Raw genomic sequence first — 26,541 nt, forward strand, 5'->3', positions numbered from 1 at the left:
GATCCTCCTCTGGGCCGGAGCCAGGGAGGGAGGGACGGCGGACGGGGATGCCGATTTAGGTATTCCACCACTTGGACCCGGTCGAGGGGCGGGGACGAATTGACCGCATAGATTTTACAACAGAAAGTGTTTGAAACACTGCGGGACAGTGCGGGTTGCTCTGGATCGCACGTCAGTCACAAATGCACACGTGCGCGCCGCACTATGCACCGGATTAGCTAAATATTGTGTAGCCTACTGAGAAAGTGCTGACATCTTATAGGTGGAACAATAGTTTTAATCAAACATAATTAATGTACAGTCAATCTGTCTATACCAGAATATTTTACTGCATATTTCGGTCTTCAGGGCCTAAATAACTACAAAATTAAAATTGTATCCAGTTTCGCAGACACAAACCACAGACACGGTTAGAGCTCCCATATGCAGCATCAGGAGCGATGCTTCCACCTGCAATCCGAGGCTTCTGCTCTGCAGCCACAGCAAGCGACGCTGTCCATAGTCCTGCCCGCAGAAACGTTGTGCTGGATGACTTGAATCCACCTAGATGACTTGGATCAAGGAACTGACTGATAAGTTGCGATTGACTGTTATTGATTGACAATACGGTTATTTGAAATGCGAGCACATTCTTACAACATTGATAAAGTTATTACTTCTGAAGAACCTTCTGAGAAGGTAGGATCCAAAGTAATTTATATTTAGGACTTTTATTTTGAAGGCCGAGTGCTACAGTAAATACTTCCCCCTTGTGTCAGTGTGGCTTGAAACGAAGTGTGGAGATAGCATACGTTTTGTGCAAGTCCTGCGTATTCATAACAGACACTTATTGAAGGTAAATGTAATATATATACATAGAGAACATTTGATATTTCTGTCGTTTTGGTATATTACTAATATCACAATTGATCGGATAAGAATATTAAATGATTCCTTTGCACGCAAGCAATGCAACTGTTGGCTAGCTTAAGCTAGCTAGCTAGTTTAATTGCTAACTTAGTTCTGGCATTAACACACTTCATAGCTAGCAAAATAATACATTCAACAGTCTTAAAACAAGTAGGGTTTTCAATTTGACTGTGAGTAGTGGCTACCCCGTGCGTTGAAAGTGATAACAGGTGTTGCTGTGTTTGTCTTTCAGGCTGAGGCTGTCAATCTCATATATTCACAATGCAATATCTTGTTATGCAACTAAGAGGTTATTGTCCCTTTACGGCTAACGTTATTAGCTCCTACATTCAACTCTACAGTCTCTTCAGTAAACTTAGCACATATACAGTACGGTTCACTTATCAATATATTAGCAAAATCTCTATTCCATGAAGTACAGTATTATTGTATTATTTTCACCCACATGGTTAGTGCCAGCATCATCTGTCACTCCTTTTCTGTAATCTATTGAGAAAATGGAAGGCATGGGAGTCCCAGTGGGGGATAAAGTGCAAGTGTGCTGTTGTCTGACGGTGCCGTCTCCTCCAGAGAGATGCTGCGGCGTCCCAAGCCCTCAGACTCTGAGGCCGACCTCCTCCGCGAACAGCAGCAGTTCCTTGCTACAGGGGCACCCTCCACAGTCACTGTGGTCAGGAGGCCTGACAAGAGGAGAGGAGCGGGAGGAGGAGGAGAAGACAACGCAGAGGAGGCTGGAGGAGACCAGAGAGATGTAGTCACCATAGAAGGTTTGTAATGAACGGTCTTCTCTTGTCATCTTACCTTTGCATTGAAATATCTATGCTGATAAAACTAATTAGTTTTTAGCCAGTGTGTCTTATAGCCAAATAGCATAGTTACCTCCACCCCAGCTACAGTAGCTTGTGCTTACGAGTTTGTTTGTGTGTTTGTCTGTTAGCAGAATTACGCAAAAACTACTGGACCGATTTTCATGGTGTAGCATGGTCCAACTTAGAAACCATTCATTTTTGGAGCAGATCCAAATCACGGGTCGGGTCTACAGGCCGCCCAAACACAGCCGGACTGACCATTCACCTCAATACATTTTTTGGACTATGATTACACAAAAAGTACCAAACCAATTTTTATTAAACTTGGTGGAGGGGTGGGCCACCTTAGAACCCTTTACATTTTGGAGCAGATCCGAATCACAGGCCAGATCCGCGAAAGAAAACAAAACTTAGAACGAAGCCAGCTCCCTGTGTGGGAGTGCCAGAGACAGGGAGTTTGGACTGGGGTGTGCAGGGGGAGAGCCTGGAGTGCACCACACTGTCCCCCACTGGCTGTGACCCGAGGGGGGCGCCACAGAGCTGGCCAAATACAGCCACCCATTCTCTAGTTATTTTTACCTCTGCCCCAGTGAATCACAGGGCGGGTCCATGAGCCACCCAAACACGGCCCAGACTGCCATTCACTTCCATTCATTTTTTGGACTAGGATTACACAAAAAGTACCAGACTGCTTACCATGAAACTCGGTGGAGGGGTGTAGCATGGGCCAATTTAGAACCCATTCAATTTTGGTGTGCGCAGAGCCACGAAATGCATTCAGGGGCAGAGATCTGTGCTCTGTGAGCACCCTTTCTAGTTGAGAGTGTGTCGGTCTATACTGAACCTAAGCCAAAACTTGTCTGCAAGTGATGACCAACAACAGCAACTTCCTCCTCTGTCCGGCTCTGTAGATCTCCCTGATGAGATCCCCACGCTGACCCCGGCGGCGCCCAAGAAGTCCCGCCTCAAGGCGGAGCAGGCCCGAGTCCGCTTCGAGGACGAGGACGCAGAGGAGCGTCTGGACACCCACGACACACACATCAGCGCCGTCCTCTCCAGGATCGTAGTAAGTGGTTCATCATCATTATCGTCTTCATCATCACATGATTACTTCATATCTTAGTTACTTAATATCTTGTTTCTCATCTACTGAGGTAGGGATGCCTAGGTTAGAAGATGATCCTTTTAGGGGATTGAAACACTGTCGCAGTAAAATAACGTTTTGGAGTAAATGAGTGTGCGATGGGTCCTGCTTAATGTAACTCTACGTCTGCCTGGTGTTGGTGGTGCCGGACTGCAGGTGATGTGTGTGCGTGCGTGTGTGTTCCTATCAAACAAACAAACAAGCTCTTTTCTGGTCCTGTTTTATCCAGGAGAGGGACACCAGTGCTACCCCCATATCCCTACCTGCATTTACAGACACTGCATTCCCTAAGGTCCTGCATCGCTCGGACACGGAGAAACAGGTACTGCTACACAGGACCTCAGCTGCTCACTATGTCCTGAATGGTCCTGACAGACCATCTGTGAACATCTGGAGTCAGCTCATCTGGATCGGATTCGTCCGTCTGTGTGGAAAGTCCAACATCTGAGATCCAGTCCAGATTTTCTCAGATCTTGAGATTGAATATGTTAAATCTATATGTTCATTTTTTTATGATTTTGTGTGTGCTAACAATAGCTCTTCTAGAAATAAAACTGTGAATATAGAATGGTATTCCACAAGTTCCTTATGCGCCCACAAATGTTCAGGTCAGAGCAATGAGCATGCACCTAAAAAAAGCATAATGCATTGTACAGTATAGCAGGTGATAGTGTCTGTTGCTTTACCTTTTTGTAGTGCTCACTTAGATCTCCTCTTTAGGGAAATCAGCATTTTTTAGGTGCTTGTCCTCCCTATTCTAAGTATGTTTTAGGGGGGTTGATCATTGCTCTGTACCAGCAAAATAGGCCCCACTACATATCATATACTTAGTTAACTTTATTGAAGGATAAACCCTTTGAGATGAATCATCTCGTTTTCAAGGGGGTCCTTGAAACATAACAGTGAATATGGGGATCAGCGTGGAACTAGGTATTGCTTTAGATAAGAAGGATGTAACGCTACTCATGCTAGCATACCAATCAGTCTACTAAGTCTTTGGTCTATCCATGCCTTGTGTACAGGTGCCAGTCGGCGGAGGGCAGAGGAGCATCTTTGCCTGTCAGATTGCAGCCCAGAGGCTGAAGGAGGGGAAAGCAGCGTTACACCCTGCTCCAGTGGCTAGGGCTCAGACGCCTGCGGCCAAGGGAACAGAGCCACCCACAGACTCTGCCATGGATACTGATCAGCCTCCCCTTAGGACAGACAGTAAGTTAGACTGACCATCCTCTCCTTAGGACAGACAGTAAGTTAGACTGACCATCCTCTCCTTAGGACAGACAGTAAGTTAGACTGACCAGCCTCTCCTTAGGACAGACAGTAAGTTAGACTGACCAGCCTCTCCTTAGGACAGACAGTAAGTTAGACTGACCAGCCTCCCCTTAGGACAGACAGTAAGTTAGACTGACCATCCTCTCCTTAGGACAGACAGTAAGTTAGACTGACCAGCCTCGCCATAGGACAGACAGCCTCCCTCTAGGACAGACAGTAAGTGAGACTGACCTTTTTCTCGGAACCCCCCTCCCCTCCTTCCCAGGGCAGTCCGGAGCTGCGGCGGGCCCCAGGCTGGTGTCAGGCCGGGGGCTGGGGGACTCAGGCGGCGGGGTGGAGACACTGAAAATCCACCAGGAGAACCAGGCCAAGCTGCTGTCCATGTCTAAGAGCCAGATCCTGGAGGAGCAGAGGAAGCTGTTGGCTCAGCTGGGTGAGTCTGAAGGCTGGTTTATACTTCCGTCTTCTGGAGAACATTCAACAAGTCTTCATTACGGATTATAAAGAAGACTTTGCACTAGAGGGCTGCATGTCCCGGGGGCAATCCCGCGGGTACTCTGGGACCCTGTTGTGTTCTGTTGTAAAGCACTTTGAGCTGCATTTATTTGTATGAAATGTGCTATACAAATAATGTTTTATAATAAAAATAAATTAATAATAATAATAATAATAATTATTATTATTTATGTATTATTACTCTGAGATCCAACAAGAGTTGTGGTGTGGGAGGATTTTGAAATGCAGTGGGTGGGATTCATCAGAATAAATCCTCCACTCCCCTGCATGTGGTTCATCAATATTCTGTCACTGCACCTCAGATCCCAGGCTAGTGGACTTTGTAAGGTCCCGTGGACCACAGAAAGCTCCAGCTTCTTCCTCCCTGGCCTCCTCCACCCCACAACCTGGGGATCTGCAGGGGGGCGGGGCCAGGGAGCAGTGGCCGCAGGAAGGACCGGTCACACAGACACCCCCCCAGACACCAGGACTAGACCCTCTGCAGGTGGAGATGGAGAAAGAGGAGGAAGAGGAGGAGGGGGAGGAGGAAGAACAAACACCTCCAATTAAAGGTACAGTAGTCTGTAGACTTCTTTGTCCCAAGGAGCACTTAGCTAGTTGCTCCACTCTAGAGATCTCTGAATACTGGCCAGGTGAGTTGAATGGCAATGGCTCAGCTTTTCCCTCTGGTGTTGAAGTTGGGGATAGGGTACGGTTAGGGTATGGTTAGGGTGATGGTAAGATCTGCTGTTATTTGACCTTTTTAATCTCCCCAGATCTACAGTTTTGGGGGGAGCTAAGAGCTGGGGGGTAGGAGGAAGGAGGCGTAGGCTTGGAGGTACTGTAGGAAGAGGGGCTAGGAAGAAGAAAGTATGTGATAGGAGGTAAGCCGGGACTGGGATGTAGGGGCTGGGATGTAGGGACTAGGATGTAGGGACTAGGATGTAGGACTAGGATGTAGGGGCTGGGATGTAGGGGCTAGAATGTAGGGGCTAGGATGTAGGACTAGGATGTAGGGGCTAGGAGGTAGGGGCTGAGATGTAGGGGCTAGGATGTAGGGGCTGGGATGTAGGGGCTAGAATGTAGGGGCTGGGATGTAGGGGCTAGAATGTAGGGGCTAGGATGTAGGACTAGGATGTAGGGGCTAGGAGGTAGGGGCTGAGATGTAGGGGCTAGGATGTAAGGACTGGGATGCAGGGGCTAGGGTGTAGGGGGTAAGGGCTATGAGGTAGTGTTTAGGGACCTGTTAGGTCCTCAGCAGTAGATAACATTTTAACCACCAGCACTATTATAGGGGAGAGAGATGGAGAGCTTGTCTTGGTCTGCACTATCAAGACCAGCCAGTCAAGCACACTAGGATGACTGCCAACACTCACCCTCTCTCCCCAACCTGCCCCCTCCCCAACCCCTCTCTCCCTACTCCCCTCCCTCCCTCTCCTCAACCCCTCTCTCCCTACACCCCCCCCCCCCTCTCCCCAACCCCTCTCTCCCTACCCCCGCCTTCTTTGCTTCTAATTGCCTAACTCATTTAGTATTGCGGAGAGGAGAAAGCGCCTACTGGCTGCGTGACTAGAATACTGGAGCTGCTCATTGATTCCACTCTGTCTGATTAGCAGCACAGCCAGGGCCAGGGCCAGAGCCAGGGAGATCCACTCAGGGTAATAGAGGAGAGCGACAGCCCAGAATGGATGGACAATGTGGGGAGGAGGAGGTAGGAGGAGTGATGGTTGTGCATGCTGGCCGGCCTGCACTGAAACGTCACTCTGGGCTGGGCCTCAGATGGCGCAGCTCAGCACCTCCTGCAGTATCCCAGCTCAGCCAGCTGATGGCCACTTTAGACTCTTCATTACATTGATTGTGGAGCTGAGACTGATGAACGGGCTTGAGCTCAGTTGACAGGCTTGAGTTTGTTCCCAGACTCTCTGTGAGGTCCGTATCCAATTTACTGTGTATAGACCCAGCCTCTTTGCTCATTGTTGTAACTTCAGTTAAGACTCCAGCCAGATAATCTTTTATGATGTGAGAAATCAGCCACCTTCGTGTGTGTTTGTGCCTGTGTGTGTGTGTGTGTGTGTGTGTGTGTGTGTGTGTGTGTGTGTGTGTGTGTGTGTGTGTGTGTGTGTGTATGGCCATGTGCGTGTATGCGTGTGTTCATGCGTGTGTGTGTGTGTGTGTGTCTCCAGTGGAGCAGCTGCCATTGCGTCCTCAGAAGGAGTGGCTCCACATGGACAAGCTGGAGCCTGATAAGCTGGAGTGGACCAGAGACCTGCCTGCCCCCCACAGGAGAGGCACCAAGAAGGTAGGGAACCTTCTAACCCTAGCCCCTACATCTTACACCTAACACTGTAACCCCTAGTCCCTAAACCCTAGCCCCATCCACCCTACACTCCAACCCCTAACCCTAGTCTATACACCCTAGCCCCTACACCCTACACTAACCCCCAGTCCCTAAACTCTAGTCCATACACCCTGCTCTCTAACACCTAGTGCCTAAACCCTAGTCCATATACTCTTACCCCCTAGTCCCTAAACCCTAGTCCATATACTCTTAACCCCTAGTCCTTAAACCCTAGTCCATACACCCAAGCCCCTACGTTCTGCACCCTTAACCCTACACTCCAACCCCTAGTCCCTAAACCCTAGTCCATACAACCTAGCCGCTACACCCTAGCCACCACACCCAACAACAGCCAGGGGTCGGGAACCTGTGTCCGATCGTTGTCAAGTTGCAGATGAGTTGCTTATCGATTGGTGGAGGTGTTATACGACGCAACCGAGAAGCAACTAAGCAACTAAAGTTGTGTCAAAGTTGCTTCGTGTAGCCAGTCTAACCCCTACACACTGAACCTTAGATCATACGCCCTAGTTCCTCCTACACCCTAAACCCTAGATCCTACTGTTTCTATACTCTAACCTAGATCTCTACTTCCTATACCCTTAACTCTAGATCCTACGCCCCAGTTTGTACACCCTTAACCCAAGATTCAACACCTTAGTTCCTACATCCTAACCTCTAGATCCTACACCCTAGATCCTACAACACACTGGGCCTTTTCCAATATGCGTACTTGTCCGTACTTGCGTCCTTGTGAACTTGTGAAACGTCATCAGCCGGAGCCCAAGTACTGTTCCAATTCAAAAGTAGGCAAGCCCCAAGTCCGCATCAAATGCCAGGATGTGTTCTTGCTCTGCCCATTTTATCGAGGATGCATCGGAGCAGACTTGTATGGACTTGAGACAGCCAGATATCCCAGAAATCATTTCGCATCAAGCGGCTATGCTAACGATTGTTAGGGCAACACCATTGAAAATGCCTATCTAAATAATCTATTTAAACTAGTAGAAACAGATGTTATTTGGCTAAAACGGCCACATAATTGGTTTCAATTGTGGTAATTATCCGCATGAAAAGCAATGAAAACGTAAAGATATTTACTTTAAAACAGTTTAAAACACTTTTCAAAATCCTAGCAATGGCGGCTGCCGGTGTCCACACAAAACAAGCCGAGAAGGTGACGTCAACAAGGATGCTGCTGTTCCAATTGCTGAATGACTGAACTTGCTTCCTCCCATCCTTGGAAGTTCATACTCTGATGCAAACTTCCCAAGTCCAGACTAGCAAGGACGCACGTCCGAACTTGGGCATACTTGGTATTGTAAAAAGGCCCCCTAAACCCTAAATCCTACACCCTAGTTTATATACCCTAAACCTAGATCCTACAGTACACCCTACTTCCTACACCCTGATCCCTAGATCCTACATCCAAGCCTATATACCTAGTACTCCATACACCCTTCAGCCTACACCCAGCAACCTGCACCCAACATGGTCTTGTTTGACTTTGACCTATTTTATTCCGGTGTCTTTGTTTTGATAGGCAATGCAGGCGCGTTTTGACTTCACTGGCACCCTGGTACCGCCCACTGTGGACCTGCCCACCCACCTGGGTCTGCATCACCATGGAGACGAGCCTGAGGTCAGCCCTGTCTTCCTCCTTCCTTCCTAGAGATAGCAGTCTTCTTTCCTCTCTCACATTGTGAAATCGTTAGTCTGATATGGCTCGATTAGATGTAATTAGATGTTTTCACAATCCAGTCACGTTAGATTGGAAATTACTTCAAGGAAGGAAGGAGGCATTTTCAGAGTGTTGGAACAGGGCCTAGAACACACTGGAGCTGGGCTATTTCCGGATCTAGCCTCTTCTCTCCACCCCTTGTCTCTTTGCTCAGCCAGCCCCTCTGCTGAGTGTGTCATTAATGTTTCTCCTCAGCAGGACGTGTTGTTAATGGTTCTCCTCCACGTTCTCCTTAGCTATCAGTGTAAATGGTTCTCCTCCATGTTCTCTTGAGCTAGCTGTGTTAATGGTTCCTCTCCACGTTCTCCTGAGCTAGCTGTGTTAATGGTTCTCCTCAACGTTCTTGGGCTGGCTGTGTTAATGGTTCCCTTCCATGTTCTCTTGAGCTAGCTGTGTTAATGGTTTTTCTCCACGTTATCCTGAGCTAGCTGTGTTAATGGTTCCTCTCCACGTTATCCTGAGCTAGCTGTGTTAATGGCTCCGCTCCACGTTCTCCTGAGCTAGCTGTGTTAATGGTTCCCCTCCACGTTCTTCTCAGCTAGCTGTGTTAATGGTTCTCCTCCACGTTCTCCTCAGCTGGCTGGCTACTCCCTCCAGGAGCTCTTCCTCCTCTCTCGCAGTCAGGTGATCCAGCAGAGGAGCCTGGCTCTCAGCACCCTGGCTAATGTCCTCAACAAGGTAACACACGCACACGCACGCACGCACGCACGCACGCACGCACGCACGCACGCACGCACACACACACACACACACACACACACACACACACACACACATACACACAGTACCATACAACACAATAGTGTTCCAAACATTACAGTCATTCTTGCAGTCATTCTGTACACTTCTATTCTGTGGGTGTGTTAAGTAGCTGAGCGCTTGGTGAGCGAATGCTCACTCGGAGCATTTTTTTTTCCACTTAACGGTCTGCTCTAACAGCGCTGAGTTGCTAGGAGACGAGAACTTTAATCACCACCTGTTGTCTTTCTGCCACTATAGCTAACGTAGGTCCAAATGGCATCCTTGCCGTTACAATGTTAGCTAGGCAAATTATCAAAATGGAATTTAAATGTAATGTTATTTATTTACCTTCATTTATACGTCAAAGTTCTTCTTCGGTTACAAAAATGGATGCATTTATTTTGCCATCCGACAGGCATACCAGCATAATTTCGGCATCCATCTTTATTTTATTTTTTTGTTCAGTGATGATGATTATGTCGTGGTGTTTGGCTCAAACAGATCATAGTTCAAAACTGCTCACTTGTGCTCTGAGCAGATCAGTCTGAGCGTAACTGAGCAACCCGCTAAGTGAATTCTGATCACTGATCGCTCACTGAGCGCTCAGCTATTTAACGCACCCTGTGTGTGTGTGTGTGTGTGTGTGTGTGTGTGTGCGTGTGCGTGTGCGTGTGTGCGTGCGTGCGTGCGTGCGTGTGTGTGTCTGTAGGCACGTGCTGGAGAATATGCGTCTGCACTCCGAGGCAGTGTGGTGTCTACTCTCCTGGACGCCGGCCTCCTCTTCCTGCTCCGTTTCTCATTGGACGACAGTGTGGAGGGAGTGATGTCAGCAGCGGTGCACGCGCTCAGAGCCCTCCTGGTGTCATCAGAGGATGAGGTAAAAGAACACAGACAGAGAGAGAGAGACCGAGAGAGAGACCGAGAGAGAGACCGAGAGAGAGACCGAGAGAGAGACCGAGAGAGAGAGACAGACAGACAGAGAGACAGACAGACAGAGAGACAGAGAGACAGACAGACAGAGAGACACAAGTTATGTTTCCATTAGCCTGTTTAGATGCAGAAGTATCGCATCGGAAAATGATGATGGAAACGGCAAAATTCGAATTAAAATCCCCTGATTCGCACAAACAAAAATATGCTCGCTATATCCGGGTTTTGGTTGATTAAAAAAAGTGTTGAACGGGAGATGGAAACAGTTTTATTCTAATTAAGTCTGACGTAGCGTACTTGCACACACGTGACTAGCTCTCAGATCTAAAGATGTTCTTTAGCAATGTACATTCAAAATTCAAATGAGCACAATATATCAGTTACACAAGTCATCCTTCTGCAATCACCAACTCGTCTCAGGAATCATCTTCTCTGGGTAGGAAAGCAAAATGTTTACATCTGGCTAGTCACACGACAGACGTGCGCTCCTTTCGTCAACAATATTGCATGGTGCGTTGTTTTGATGCCGGCAACAGCATGCAAGACTTGTTTTGTTTCCGGTTCTGTGGTCAGGTAATCTTGCAACTCGCGCAAGTTCGTAGTGTAGTTTTCACGCTCCAAACATTTAATGGAAACACACATGATTCGTATTTCTTATAATGCGCATTTCCCAAAGATTCGAATCACTTTTAGATGGAAACGTAGTTACAGAGAGAGAGAGAGAGAGACAGAGACAGAGAGAGAGAGAGAGAGAGATGTACCAATCTCACACATCACTGGTGTTGGTTTTAGAGGTATGGATCTATCAACATGGTCAATAGCTCTATCTTAGTTACAACAAGGCATGGACATCAGTGGTTACTGAGGTATCATTGCCTCCACATGCACCCACCCAGGCCTTTCTCAGGAACAGTACTCAGGGGCTAGAGGCTAGGTCACCCGAGGTTTGGGCTGAGTGAGGTTGAGATGGGATCATTGATTGGGCAAGAGAGTGTTTTGCATCACTCACACCTCATTGTTTCCTCTCTGTCCATCTCTCTGTCTGTCTCTCTGTCCATCTCTCTGTCTGTCTCCATGTCTGCATCTGCGTCCTTGTCCGTGCGTGGTCTGACATGCAGGACTGTGTGGACAGCAGCTTCTCCTGGCTCCGGGGCCTGGCCTGCTTCCCCCTGCTCCCCTCCGCCCAGGAGGAGGAGGATGAGGAGGACGAGGGGCTGGAGGAGAGCCTGAGAGAGACGGACCAACAGAAGGAGGAGAGGAAGACTGACCACGACGTCGCCAGGGACGATGTCGTCAAGGTGAACAAAGAAAACGTCTCTGTCTTTACAGTACTGTAGTCTCAAGTCTGTTCTGTCTCCTACAGTAAGCGTGTCAATAAAGTTGTGTAGAGAGAGAGAGATTGTCTTAAAATCAGCAGTGCTACTCTCTCTTTGTTTACTTTCAAGTCATAAAGATGTGGTGTGAATCTGTTGGCGGTTGCCCCTCCCCCCCCCTCTCTCTCTGTTGATTAGTAAAGTTGAGTCTGTCGGTTGACCCCTCAATGTTTCTCTCTTATCTCTCTCTCTCTCTCTCTCTCTCCCTCTCCCAGGGCTTACTGAGGATGACGCTCCTCCCCAGACTGCGCTACATCCTGGAGGTTGTCCGGCCGTCGCCCCGGGTGGTCCAGGACCTGCTGGAGGTTCTGACCCGCATCGCCAGACACTCCTCCTCCGCCGCCACTCAGGTACTGCAGCACCAGCCTCTCTCTGGGGACCCGTTCAGTCTACAGGGCTAGTTAGGGTTAGTAGTTGGTTAGTTAGTAGGGTTAGTAGTTGGTTAGTTAGTAGGGTTAGTAGTTGGTTAGTTAGTAGGGTTAGGGTTAGTAGTTGGTTAGTTAGTAGGGTTAGGGTTAGTAGTTGGTTAGTTAGTAGGGTTAGGGTTAGTAGTTGGTTAGTTAGTAGGGTTAGTAGTTGGTTAGTTAGTAGGGTTAGGGTTAGGGTTAGTAGTTGGTTAGTTAGTAGGGCTAGTGTGGGTCTCATATCTCCAAAGACTTGTTTCTTCTTTTGCCACCCAGTTAACACCAGGCTCAGTCTGTCTCGTCTTAGCTGTTTACTCTATTCCTTTACAGTATGCTTGTTTTATATTTGATATAATTTCTTATTTTTTTTAATGATTAATCAAATTGTCACCTGATAATAAAACTAAAGCTATGTGCACTTGATTCTCCTATTACACATTATGACCTTGTGGAGATGAAACCAAGTGAGCTTAATTAATAAAGCTATGCTCAGTTTGAATGTAGTAGTAACAGCATTGTGCCCTGTGTGTGTGTGTGTGTGTGTGTGCGTGCGTGCGTGCGTGCGTGTGCGTGCTTTTTTGTGTGTTCTGTCCATGCAGATTCTGAACTGCCCTCGTCTGATGGAGACTGTGATGTCAGAGTTCCTTCCTACTTCCTGGTCCCCGCCCACTTTGCCCCTCCTCCTATCGGTGTATGGTCTGCCATTGGCCAGCGCCATGAAGCTGCTCCGTGTCCTGGCGACCTCCGGTAGGCACGCCTGTGCCAGAGTGGTGAGTATGGCTACCTTGTTGGTGATGCCAGCTTATATAGCATGTACTGTATTAGTAATGCATGGTACAATCAGTCTATCCTATATAAAAAAAACATGCATTCAGGTGCTGTATTGTGGGTAGTAAATTAAAATGTGTTGTTATGATAATAGCTTAACCTGTGTTGCTCTGCCGTACCCAGATGAACTCTGTGGGGGCGCGTGAGCGTCTGTCCCGCTTTCTGACCCCTGACCCCACAGAGCTGCTATTGGAGGAGGGGGAGGCCCTCAGGGTTACTACAGAAACATACAGGCTCTGGGCTGTGGCCGCCAGCTACGGACAGGCCACTAACATCTACATGTGAGTCGCATATAGTACACACACACACACACACACACACACACGCACACACACATACAGTACGCATACCTACTGTACAACATGCATGTATGACATGAATGAATAGACTCCCTCAGGATGTTCAGTGCTACAGTATCCGTGTCATCCCTGATCAATTTTACTATAGCCAACTCACTTCATGCCATATCAAATATTGGTTGGCATTTCTTTGTAAGAAGGGTTCTGTTTGTTAAGGTAACGGTGTCTCTTCTTCTCCTGCCTCCTCAGAGAGCTGTACCCGGTGCTGGTGAGGGTTCTGCAGTCTGGGCCGCGGGCCCGGCCCCCTGGGGATCTCCTGGTGGCCCTGGAGCTCCAGAGGACCCAGGCCCTGCTCTCCCTGCTCACTCAGGTCACCCACACCGCAGGCTGCCACCAGGAGTTGCAGGCTGGCCTGGTCAGGTACACGCCTGGTAGGGCTGGGTATCGGTACTCGATACCTTGTAGTACTGCATCGAAACAAACTGATACCAAGTAGCATCGAAACATCTTCAGTCAAACCAGTACTTCATTCGATCCTTTTTGTATTGAGATCTAGGAAAAAAAGACGTTGTAATATGGTCCAATCACCGCAAGCGTTCTTCAATTTAATGCGACGCGTGATTGGTCCATTACGGCAGACAGCTACAATCCGTCTGGTGAAATCGACTGCAACTTCGAGTTGTTGACACAGTTTAGCACGCTGAGGTAATGCCACCAAAACGCTCAAAGGTATGGTTATTGTCGTGTAAAAATAATTTACTATGTCTTAGGTCAAAATTCAAGAAATAAATCTAAGTCCAGATTGGTTTCAGAGTCTCAAAATAACTTCAGAGTCCGAATGAAGGAAAAAGAACTCGAGGCACCAAGTTTTCCAAATGCGATTTGACTTTATTGCTCTTCAGAAACAAAACAGCATAAAGTCGGAGTCTCCCGGGAAGAACACACCTTTTTCCTTTGTGTTATTGACCTTTATAGTTTGACCACATCCCATTTTCCATACATCACTTACTTTGCCACCAATCAAATGGTGTCTAATTTGCTGGCTCAGCAATAACTTATGTCCAAATATGTCCTACATCCGTGCCCCCCCCATCAGATTCCCGTCCGGGAATCCCCTCTGGGTATATGGGCACCTGAAAACTGCTTCTGTACATAAGACTGCAGTGTCAGCATTAAATCTTTTGGCAACTTTGGGAGGAGAAGAGGGGAAGACTGGGAATCTAACAGGACGACATTGGGACATTTTGAATGCTCAGGCCGGGCGCACATTTATTCTTCCCGCCTTAAAGCTGCTGGCCAAGCACTTCTTAAACTGCTGAGTTGCATTAATTAAATCTTTTGGCAACTCTGTGAGGAGAGGAGGGGGAGACTGGGAATCTAACAGGAAGACATTGGGATATTTTGAATGCTCAGGCCGGGCGCACATTTATTCTTCCCGCCTTAAAGCTGCTGGCCAAGCACTTCTTAAACTGCTGAGTTAGTGGGGAAACTCCATTTTCTACAGATCCGTTCCCAGTGGCTACACCTGGTGGTGACTTTTTATACTATTATTGGGGTTTTCATCTAATATCACTCAGTATACCATAGGATGGTTATGACAATATAATGACATGATTAAAATGCAGGGGAGCTAAATCAAATTAAATCACTACATTATACTACACGCCTATGGCGTATGGTAAAAAAAAAGCATAAAAACTTGGATTTCCCCCATTAGCTAGCTAGCATTAGCAACCCTACTGTAATGCATTGCTTAGTGCATTGGTTACTTAGTGGTAGTTTTAACTTCTGTTGCAGCGAAATGTGTTTAGGCTAACGTTATTAACTAATGTTATGCTTAATGTTAAGACCCCCCTAGGCCTACTACCACCACAACTGCTACTGCTGATGTTGCCACCCCCAGCAGCAGCCTTGACACACCGTTCACATTAGCTGCAAGGTCACGGATGACGAAAAAATGTGTAGTCACTGTCAGTAGTTATATTGTAATAAATGCAGTTTTATACTCTTTTAAACACTTTCAAAATGTATTCTTGTAAACATTATTTGAATGTGGGAGGATTGATGGCATTTTACACAACTGAATGCTTCCATTCACATGATGGTTATGGAATGGAAAAAATGCAAAAAAGAAATTCAAAGTATCGATTGAAGTATTCAATTGGTATCGCTATCACTTTAAGGGTACTGGTATTGGTACTGGTATCGTAATTTTTGAAATGATACCGAGCCCTAACGCCTGGTGCTCTCGTCTGGCTGGGCCCCATTCCAAATCAGGTACTAGCATCTACATCTAGCCTCACTAGACTAGTCAGGTCTGAGGCCCCATTCTGTATCAAGGCCTAGACCCTTCATCAAGCTCTATCCACTTTTTATTTAACCTTTATTTCGTCAGGTAAGTCATTAAATTCTTATTTAATATGGCTGCCCGGGGAACCATGGTTGTCCTGGGCCCTGTTCTAAATAATAATAATAATAATAATAACCTTTATTTTTATAGCACCTTTCATACAAATCAAAGTGCTTTACAACAGAGAGTGTGCAGGAATTATTATCTACACGCAGCCCCTGTGGCCTGCACAGAGACCCAATTCCAATTGTGGTCCATTCCTAACCTGTTTTCTTTTTAACAGTTCCCAGGGTGCTGAGTGTCCCCCGCCTCCCCCGGTGTTGTGGGGTCACGTGTCAGGTCTGCAGCCCACGGTGCTGGGCCTCCTGAAGGGCTGCGTGAGAGGGCTGGATTACCCGGCCCAGAGGGGCAGCTGTCTCATCCTGCTGCCCGCATACCTGCTCTACCTGGGGGCACACTACTCCCAGCTCTCTGGACAGGTATGACACACACACACATGAAGGCACATACACACGCGCACACACACACACACACACACACACACACACACACACACACAAAGAAACACACACACACAGACACACACAGACACACACACACACACACACAAAGACACACATACACACACACACACACACACACATACACGCCCATTCAGGCACGCAAACACACAAACACACACACTAGATCTGAGAGTCTCAATTGGCATGTTTGTACATGTCTGTCCTTATCAGACATGTTTCAGCCCTGTGGAGACTCTCCAGGAGCTGGAGCTGATGACATCAGAGGTGCTCCTTCCCCTGCTGTCCCACAAGGCCGTGCAGGGCCTTGTCAGCAACCTCAAGTGAGTCAGATGTAACCGTAGACGTACAGTCTTGTTTTATATCTGTGGATGTACAGATGCTAGCTGCCATACTGAATACATTAAGCACTCGTTATGGCTGGGTCAGTATGTTTACATTCACATTCAGTGCATTCATTCCAGAAACCTCCACTATAGACCGTCTCCAAACCCCCCTGTGTTGTGTTCCCAGGTCCTGCTCGGCGGTGTGCAACCTCCAGTCCAGCCCCCCGGGCCCGGAGACCCCCCCCAGCCTGCCGGGGCTGGGCTGCCGGGGATGGAAGGCCCGTCTGGGGCTGGCCTTCCCCGGCTCCCCCTTCCCCCTCCTCACCGCCCTGGCCCACCTCCTGGACACTCTCACCGGCATCCACAAAGGTCTCAGCAGCAAGGTATGGTATGATAGAATAGAACAAGAATACAATAAGGTATCACTTCATTATCTATCCAATGATGGAAAATGTACCGTCATCCCCCAATTACATATAAAACAGCCATAAAGAAAGCCTGTGTTAAGTATCTATCTACTGCCATCTAGTGTTAACAGTGGTGTACACAGTGACATGATGTTTATTATCACTTTTTTTTTTCCTTTCTTTTTTTCCTCCCTCTCTTACTCTCCCTCCCTTTTCTCTGTTCCTCACTTTCTCCCTTCGTACTCCCTCCTTCCCCTAATCTCCATCCATTCTCTCGCTCTCTCTCTCTCTCTTTCTGTCTCCCGCCTCCCCCTCCTCCAGTTCAGTGGTCTCCTCCTATTAGAGCCTGTCCTGGTGTACCTGCGTGCCTGTAGCCAGGCCACGCCCACTCACCTGTCTCACGGCAGCGCCTGGCTTCTTCGCCACGAACACCAGCTGCTCTACCTGCTGCTCCGGCTCGCACGCAGACTGGTATGACCTCTGACCCCTAAAGCCCTGGTTATACTTTCGGCGTCCGCGAGTACGCGAGGGTCCTTGTGACATAAATTCCGTCTTCAGAGGGTGTACGTGTAGGCTCTGTGGGGACATCCACATGCCTCCCATTTTTTGTGACCTGTGAATGCTAGATTTAATTTAACTATCTAAATGTGAATAAAGAGTAAAAAGATTTGCTGAGTTTTGACCGGAACCTCAAAAACTAGTTCTTTATTCCAGAAATACATACAGTTGCAACTGGGCTCTTGGCAAGAACACAAAAGAGAGAGATTCCCCCAAGAACGGAACTTTTCATCTTGGGCACAGCTCTATATTTAAAGCTAGGACCGGGTGGGACCAGATTCTTAGAATCTGATTGGCTAACACATCATTTACACATCATCAACAATGGCAAGCAAGACGAGGTTAAGAGTTTACAATTCCAGGTGTTTTTCCAGAGGGTGCAATTATAGCAAAAACAATGCCACAATAATTTTATATAGTCTAGTAAATACAGGAATCCTAAACTAGCCCTGGAAAGGTCATTTAAACTACTCCCTAGAGGGGTTATCCTGCCATAAACCATGAAATGCCCAGAGCAGGGGTCTGTTCTTACAGTACAAACTTCAAAGAGAATGTGAACACCAAGCACAGAGGTCAGTAAGGTGAAGCAGGATGGGCAGAGCAGTTAAGTAAAACAGCTGAAACTCATTTCTCTGCTAAGCACTTCATTTCAATCATCGAGCGGACTAGTACAGTTGGCCCTCTACGCTATGAGAGCGCCAACTGCCGCTTCCTCCAAGCGGACCACAGGAGTAGTATTAAACAGAGCGCCTACACATCCGCGGTATCCTCGGCTGTTTGTCTACACATCCGTTTGGGAGTATAACCAAGGCTTAACCCTTACACCACCTCCTCTACTCGCTGCTCCTGTCTGATGCACAGACTGGCCTGACACACACATACACACATGCATATTTCACCAGCACATGTGAGGTTGGTTGGAATAAGGTTCTGTGCTGACCTACCGGTAACCATGTTTCTCTGTGCTGTGTTCTGCTGTGCTCTACTACCAGGTGGCCGTTGACCCTGAGGTGGCCAGACATGCCACTCTGCACCACCAGGTGGCGCTGGTCCTGTTGCCGTGGCTGCTGCCGGGCAGTGAGTACCTGGCCCACGAGCTGCTGTCCACCGTCATCTTCAACAAAGACTTCATACCGTGAGTCTCCTGGTCACAGCTCCAGCTCTCTGACAGTAACACAGTTCTCAGTGTATGTTCAAAGACTTAGTGCCAAGTTGTCCAAGATCCTCTTGAGATTGCAGCAAATATTTTTGAAATTGAATTAAGAGAATATCTAACACCAACTGCTAATCAGCCCTGTGCTGTGCCGTCCCAGTCTGTGGTTCTGTGGTACAGCATATCTGACTGTGTGGCTTGGTTGTGAGTTATATGATTACCATGTACAGTACTGACCTCTCTCTCTCTCTGTCTGTCTCTCTCCATGATTACCATGTACTGACCTCTCTGTCTCTCTGTCTCTTTCTGTGATTATCATGTACTGACCTCTCTCTCTCCCTGTCGGTCTCTCTCACTATCTATCTCTCTGCCTCTCCTCTGTCTTTCTCCCTTGCTATTTGTCTCTCTCTCTCTCTCTCTCTCCCTCTCCCTGTCTCTCTTTCTGTCTCTCTCCCTCTCTTTGTCTCTCTCCCTCTCTCTCCATCTCTCTCTGTCTCTCTCCCCTCTCTCTGTCTCACTCTCTGTCTCTCTCTCTCTCTCTCTCTCTCTCTCTCTCTCTCCCTGTCGCTCCCCGTCTCTCTCTCCGTCTCTTTGTCTCTCTCCCCGTCTCTGTCTCTCTCCCTGTCTCTGTCTCTCTCCGTCTCTCTCTCTGTCTCTCTCTCCATCTCTCTCTCTCTCCCTCCCAGAGAGGGCCAGAGCGGGGGTCCGGAGGCTGTGGAGCTGGCTGAGCTCCGTCTGCAGGAGCCGCCGGGCCCCTCTCCCTCCCCCCAGACCGTGGGCCCCCTCCTCCGGGAGGCCTGCCTCCAGCTCCCCTCCCTTCGGGGCTGCTACCTCACCCACTTGGCCCACCTGGAGCCCCACGTCCTGGTCTCGCGTGACGCCCACCTGGGTCGCAACCCCTGGGTCTCCTCCCAGCTGCTCCCGGAGCTCACCGGCCCCGCCCTGCCCGCAGACTGGCCCTACCTGCCGCTGGTCAGCCTGTACGAGCGGGCGGGGGCGTCGGACGGCGGCGGCCTGCAGGTGGAGGAGCTTCCACCGGGGGCGCTGCAGTGGACCACACACTGCCTACAGTGGCTGCTGCTGCTGGGGTTCTGGAGAGAGGAGGCGCTCAGGGTGAGGAGAGAGGGGGGGGGGGTGGTGAGAGGGAAAGAGGAGACGTCTAGTGTGCGTTTGTCCACTCACTCCCCTACAAAGTGCAGGGTGAGGTTTGAGGTTTGAGCAGATGGCTGATGAGTCTTACCCCCAAAATAACAACCCCTCCCCCCTGTCTCCCCAGGCCGTCCCCCCTGTGGCCAAGCTGGCGCGGCTGGCCTGCGTCTTCCTCTGCTCCAGCGATCTGTTCCTGGAGCGCCCGGTCCAGCGGCTGTGCGGGGCCCTGCTGCGGCTGCTCACCCGGCCCTCCCAGCTGGATGCGCTGGACCTCAGCGCCCCCCCGCCGGGCCTGGCCTCCTTCCAGGACCTCTACTCCGCCCTGCTGGCCCAGTACGAGGGTGTGTCATTCGGGGACCCGCTGTTCGGCTGCCTGGTGCTGCTGCCCCTGCAGAGGCGCTACAGCGCCACCATGAGGCTGGAGGTGTTCGGTGAGCGTGTGGGGCTGCTCCGCTCCCTGGGGGTCACCCCGGAACAGGTAACCATGACAACAAGGGTTATGACATTGATGGAGTTTATCAGAAGATGGTGCTCTTGAGCGCTTAAACGTCCAAGACCAGCGTGTTGCCATATCACATTATCAAGATACATACAAACATGTGTATTGTTAAAAATGAATAAATATGTTATTCAATAAATCATGTACTGCAATAATATTTCCTCTCTCTCTCCCTCCCTCTCTCTTCTTCTCTTCCCTCCTCTCTCTCTCTCTTTCCCTCCCTCTCTCTCTCCCTCTCTCACTTCCTTCTCCCTCTCTCTCTCCCTTTCTCTCTCTCTCTCTCCCTTTCTCTCTCTCTCCCTCTCAGCTGTCCATCCCTCTAGAGCGGTTCACCTCTCCTCCCGAAGACTCCCTCCCTCTGCTGCGTCTCTACTTCCGCTCGCTGCTGACCGGCGCTCTGCAGCGCCGCTGGTGTCCTGTCCTGTACGTGGTGGCGCTGTCGCACCTCAACGCCTTCATCTTCTCTCAGGACGCCACCGCACAGGTATGCACATCACACGCACGCTGATGTGCACATACTCATTTTTAATATGTTTATTTGTGTTCACATTTGACAAGAAATCCTTGAACACAAATAATAGATGCACAGGCTTTGGGAATCTCAATGAAATAAGTTTCCAGTCTCAGTCTATACAGGAAGCAGCGTCTCCTCCATGTATGGAGACTGACAATTATCACAGACATCGAACAGAATTTTGCCATCTGCATTCCTGCCATCTGCAAGCCCCACACAGCTAGTCTGTGGATATTACATAGGCTTCCAAAGATAAACAACCAACAATTTACATTCGTACCCAAGCTATGTAATGGCATCTTTTACATTTTGACGGGAGATGGAATTATGTCCTTAACTAATAAGTCAAAAAGGCAAAAGAGCTGTGCACACATCCAACCTTAGTAGGCCAGGTGCTGGATCTTGGAGTACATACGTGAGAAGAGAGGAAAGGTCCGCACACTGATTTCTCCCGGTCCACTTTATTGAAAATATCGCAATCTTAGGTCTTCATCAGGCAACTTCGAAGTTGACTGGAGAGAAAGATTGAGTCTAGTTGGAAGGACTTGTACTATGGCTTTAACTGTAAAAGTGACGATGTCCTTATCAACTGCAAAATTCTTCAACGGTGAGTGAGAGACCGTAGGATCTGGATCTGCAGGAAGGCAAGCTAGCTTTCCTTGTAGTTTTAGACCAATCCAATGTTGTTGGATTAGTCTAAAAGTTACCTCCGTGCAAGGTACCTCTGAATGATGTTCAGTTTCAATACCAGTATCAACATCAGTAGCCCTTACTGAGATCAAACAGTCAGTTATAATATCCTCAGAAACTGTTACAGTGTCCAAGGAGTCAAGTTTCACCCAGGTACACACACAGGCACACACACACACACGCGCACACGCACACGCACACACATTTACACAGGTAGGTACATTCTCTCTCTCTCTCTCTCTCTCTCTCTCTCTCTCTCTCACACACACGCACGCACGCACACACACACACACACACACACACACATACACACACACTCTGTCTCTCTCAGCCTGGCCTGACTGGGAGTGACATAATGAGTGAGAAGCCAAGCTGTGTTTCTCTGGTCTGCAGGAGGTAGAAGCAGCCCGCCGCAGTATGCTGAGGAAGACCTATTACCTGACTGACCAGGTAGCTACACACACACACACACACACACACACACACACACACACACTTCTCTGCCGTCTCTAACCTACTACTGTACCTGATTACACACACACACACGCACACACACACTTCTCTACACTACTGTCTCTGATCTCTGACAAGTGGACAGGAGGAGTGACCATGTTGTCTGTCTCGAGAGATCCGGATCTCACTTCACCACTCTATATGCAAATAAACACGTACATCATTTCCATTTACACAGACCAAATGCTTGATTCATCTGGCAGGAGGCAGAACATGTTTGCTGTTCATTGGCTTGTAATAGCCTATGCATAGTCTTATTTGCATTATTTTACTTTTTAATTAGAATCGAAAACAAAGGTTATTGCAGTTGTCCAACAAAGGGACATTTTAGTTTAGCCTGATGGAAATGTAATAGTTTATGCGTTCTAAAATTGTAATAGGCTGTTCTCCAGTGTCCATGAAACTTTGACATTTGAATTTGAAATTCATATTTGAGATGTTTTGGATGGAAGTCAAATAGAGTTATGGCAGTCTAAATGAACTTACTCCAAACACTGCAATACTATTCACCTGCCAAACTTATAAGTGTGCATTGTGCAATGACGAACATTACCTTTGAAAATCCTGAAATGCGCACTGTTGATTTTGCCTATACATGGCAATTTCAGTTGCACTGGGTAATCCATAATTTTGAAGTGAATGGGTCTGACATGGAGATTGTTGGAGCCTATTGGAATAAATCGTGTTATGGGATAATTACGGGATGTTTCTAAGATGTTTTACAAGCTCTGACTGCCGTACGTGATGAGCTGATCACACCGCTCATATTTTATGCTGTTTGGAGTGCCAATTGGCACAACAGATAGCATAGAGTGATTTCATAAAGCTCCAAGATACAAGAAAAATGTATTAGAGAAGAGTATTCTGATAAAACCTTGTGAATGGTCAGTCTAAAAGTACGATTTTGAAACCGAACACTGCACTCCAGGAGCCCCACTCTATCCGGCGCTCCAGGTCTCCAGCGAGGCGCCAGCTCTCCCTTGGCTCTCAGTAGGCTGTCAACCAAGCCGTCCATTTGGCAATGCGCATGTTTGAGATCCAATAGCTTAACACTTTACGGACACAAGCCAACGCGCAAATAATTATTCCTGTTGGTGTTTCTAATGTTAACGTTAGAAGAATAAATGCAGCTATAAGTGCAATAATTGCAGAAATAGACTTAATCACAACAATTAAACAAGAACAAGAGTATGAGTTTCTCAGTGGAAAATACATTTTTACCGTTCTTCCGACTGGATTTGGCAAAAGTTTGCTGAACGCTCATTGGCTGAAGGTGTTTGGGGCGAAGGCCAGACCGATATTGCGGAGCAAAGCAGTGAGCTCGCTAGATCGGGATGGTCATACCAGGCTACCTGTAATATACAGTACTTGCTGTTTAACAATGTGTATGCGTAGACAAGCGCGTATTTTGTGGCACGCTAATTTCTGACGACCTACACAGTCAACCGCAGCCGACGCTCCAAAGGAACCCAGGAGATGCGTGGTAGATGTGTACTGTACATGTAAAAAGCATATTGCGGGCTTAACACACACTAACACTCACTTCTCTACACCACTGTCCCTTTATCTCTTTACTTCTCTCTCATTCACTCCCCTCTTTCTCTCCTCCCTCCTCCCTTTCTTGAATACTCTGGGGCGAATTCACTAAAGGATTGCGCAGCTTTTCCTGACGCAAAGCCTGTGCAAATAAGTAAAAATTATGTTTGCTATTCACAAAGCCCTCGCAAAGGGTGAAATACGGTGTTAACTGCGTTGCGTTCGTCATTGCGTTTCTCTGCGCCGGTGTTATTAGCTCATATTTAAATTAGGTTATATGGGCGGAGAATGTTCCCCTTTCTATGCAAATGAACATTATTGCAAAACCCGCCCAATTCACAAAGATCGGCGCAAATTGCCTCACGCAGTTAAAGTGAAATTAATACCGTTTTCAGAAACGTGGTGGTATTTAAGCGCAAGGGGTGTGTCGCGGCCAGCCTGTCCGCTGATCATGGCAGCAGTGATTGTTGCGAGGCGAATTCGGCATCGCAATGCCAGGCATGTTGTTCGTGAGAGAATATTTAGAAGAAGGTCACTTTTTGATTTAACACTAGAACCACAGCGGTACCTGTTTGGACACCAGAGCGCGCAGCTCTTCAGCCAACTGGAGGATGAAGTCGCGTCTGGGAAGGCTCAGTTGACTATGCGTCTCTCCACCCGTCCCCAGCGAGTCCAAGCTCCCCCAATGAATAATACTCATTTATAATAGCCTACATAGCACGAAACTGTGCGTATAATAGTCTATACGCGAAACTGCGCATTCCCTATAGCTGTTCATTGAACGGCTGGGGGCCGATATAGGTATAAATAAATAAAAACATAGCCTACACAATATTTTGTTTATTTGAATGGTCTTGAAAATATTTTGCTTTTGTATCATAGCTGACGGCAGGTATCATCTTCAGCCATGGATGATGACTCCCGTGCGTAATCCTTCCAACGTTGGAGAGGCGGCGTACAACTGGGCTCACATCAGGACGCGCGGTGTGATTGAGTGCACATTTGGAATCCTGAAAAGCCGTTTAGATGCCTAGATCGTACCGGTGGGGCAATGTTATACACTCCCCCAAAAGTATGCCAGATCATCGTGCTGCAACTTGCATAACATAAAATGACAATTTTTCCTTTGTTCGTCTTTTCAAATAATTCCACCTCCGTTTGCAGTCTTCCGCGTTTACACACACAAATGGCACTGACTGCTTGTGAAATTAAACCCCAAATCTGATTTTTGGCTGTAGCCGTCATATTTTTGGTGGAAAGCTGTGAGGCATGCTTTTGAACCTCGTCCGTGAGGCCTTCAAGTTCGCGGTCTGAGAATCGTATTTTTCTCTTTCTGTCTGCCATCGTCCAATGATATGCATACGAGTTGTTTGCGCTGCATGCGCTGTATTTATAGTCATTTCCTATATCAGCAGCAAATTGCACTCAGCCGCAAACACCGAATGGGCGTGTTTGCGCTGGGATATTATTAGCGCAATGTCTTTAGTGAATAGGTTTTTAAAACGGAGCACATAGCGGGCGCAACTGACGCGCAATATAATGGTGCAATTAGCGGGCGCAATTTGCTTTAGTGAATTCGCCCCTCTGTCTCTCTATTTTCTCCCTGGGTCCAGGTTAGCGCTTTCTTTCCCCAGGGCACTCTTATTCTACCTCTTCTCCTCTTTCCCTCCACTCCCTTCCTCCTCCCCCTGTCTTCATCTCCCCCTCCTAATTATCTATCTCCTCCCAGCTCTCCTCCACCTCCTAACTCCCTCTTTCTCCTCTCTAGGTGTTGAGGGGCCACCTGCTGCTGTTCCGGCTGCCTCAGCAGCACTCTGAGCTGGGCTTCTCCACCTACGAGCAGCTGCCCCTCTTCCGGGCCCACCGGCTGGAGGCGGTCCTGGGCTCTCCAGCGGCTTCCGAGGGCCACGGGGATTGAAGATGGAGGGAGGGAAGAGGATGGAGGGAGCAGAGCAAGAGAAAGGAGGATAAGAGAGAGAGGGGAGAGAGAGAAAGCTCTGAGGGACTTGAGAAAAGAGAGAGAATATGGTACAGTACAGGCTGCTGTCGGGTAAAAATCTTTTATCTCCAAAATGGCAAGTTTTCAGAATGTTGAAAAGAACATTCCAATTTCTATGTTTTGGAACATAAAATCACATATTTAGAAGGGCTGGGAGGCATTTAGATGTTAATGATGAGATGAGTAATCCCAGCTTTCAACAACTTTCAATTGATTGGAAAAACAAATGACTAAAATGGAGTTATGAGATTTTGACCTGACAGCAGCTTTATGATATACAGTACAAGACTGAGAATGTAATTTTTGAATACCAAATCAACCTTACTTTCTAATCAACGTTGATCACCCAAGACGAAGTGTCAGTGTCTCTGAGAGGCCTGGTTAGGTGTTAACCAGAGTTATTGTTATACTTGCTTCCGATCCCCTCAGGTCTTCCAAGTAGGTTACATAAATGTGGATCTGATGAACTCCTTGGTCAGGCCAGGCAAGGGGTTGGCTAGGAACATACAAAGATGGAAGTGTCTGCTATACATGTGGCTCGTGACAGCACCTGGGAGTCTTTCCATGGTTGTTGTCTCCTAGACCTTTATGATCTCTCTGACACTTATGTTCATTGGGGGTAGCCAGGCCCAGGTGGCCTGCTGCTTGCACTACAGAGGACTGGAAAAGTGCCTGAAAGTGTCAAAACTGTTATTTTCAATAAATATGATTTTGCAAGTATGTGTACAGTGCTCATAGTGCTAATATTGGAAATCGCAAAATGCGGCGGCGTGGCATGCCTGCTGTGATGACAGCGCGATGGCGGGAAGCACCAACGTATTTTTGTGCAGTGTTGCACACTAACCACCAGGAGGCATCGTTGATCAAGAACAAACTAGTGGCAGCGGAGCTTAGCGACAATACTGTAGATTATTGAGGGACTTGTAGGCTAACTTTAGACTGGAATGTAGCCTATTCTGCAAAATCAAATCAAGACTATAACTAGGCCTATATATAAACTATAATTAAATTATATATATATATATATATATATATATATATATATATAT

General features: G+C 47.8%; 1 protein-coding gene across 1 annotated transcript; it reads left to right on the forward strand.

The window, feature by feature from the left end:
• The first annotated feature begins 763 nt into the window (after positions 1-763).
• Positions 764-26,541, forward strand: rpap1 (RNA polymerase II associated protein 1). Its single transcript, XM_084438735.1, has 26 exons — positions 764-835; positions 1,480-1,676; positions 2,630-2,784; positions 3,092-3,184; positions 3,885-4,068; positions 4,397-4,564; positions 4,950-5,198; positions 6,810-6,925; positions 8,505-8,603; positions 9,279-9,380; positions 10,153-10,320; positions 11,492-11,671; positions 11,962-12,096; positions 12,750-12,920; positions 13,102-13,259; positions 13,527-13,697; positions 15,911-16,106; positions 16,362-16,471; positions 16,662-16,857; positions 17,203-17,352; positions 18,432-18,574; positions 19,279-19,705; positions 19,869-20,219; positions 20,548-20,724; positions 21,838-21,894; positions 25,262-26,541. Exons 2-26 carry the CDS (start codon positions 1,484-1,486, stop codon positions 25,409-25,411), a joined length of 4,299 nt encoding a protein of 1,432 aa, XP_084294861.1. The 5' UTR covers positions 764-835; positions 1,480-1,483; the 3' UTR covers positions 25,412-26,541.

This window comes from Borostomias antarcticus (assembly GCF_949987555.1).
Source record: "Borostomias antarcticus genome assembly, chromosome: 5".
In the NCBI taxonomy this organism is placed as follows: domain Eukaryota; kingdom Metazoa; phylum Chordata; class Actinopteri; order Stomiiformes; family Stomiidae; genus Borostomias; species Borostomias antarcticus.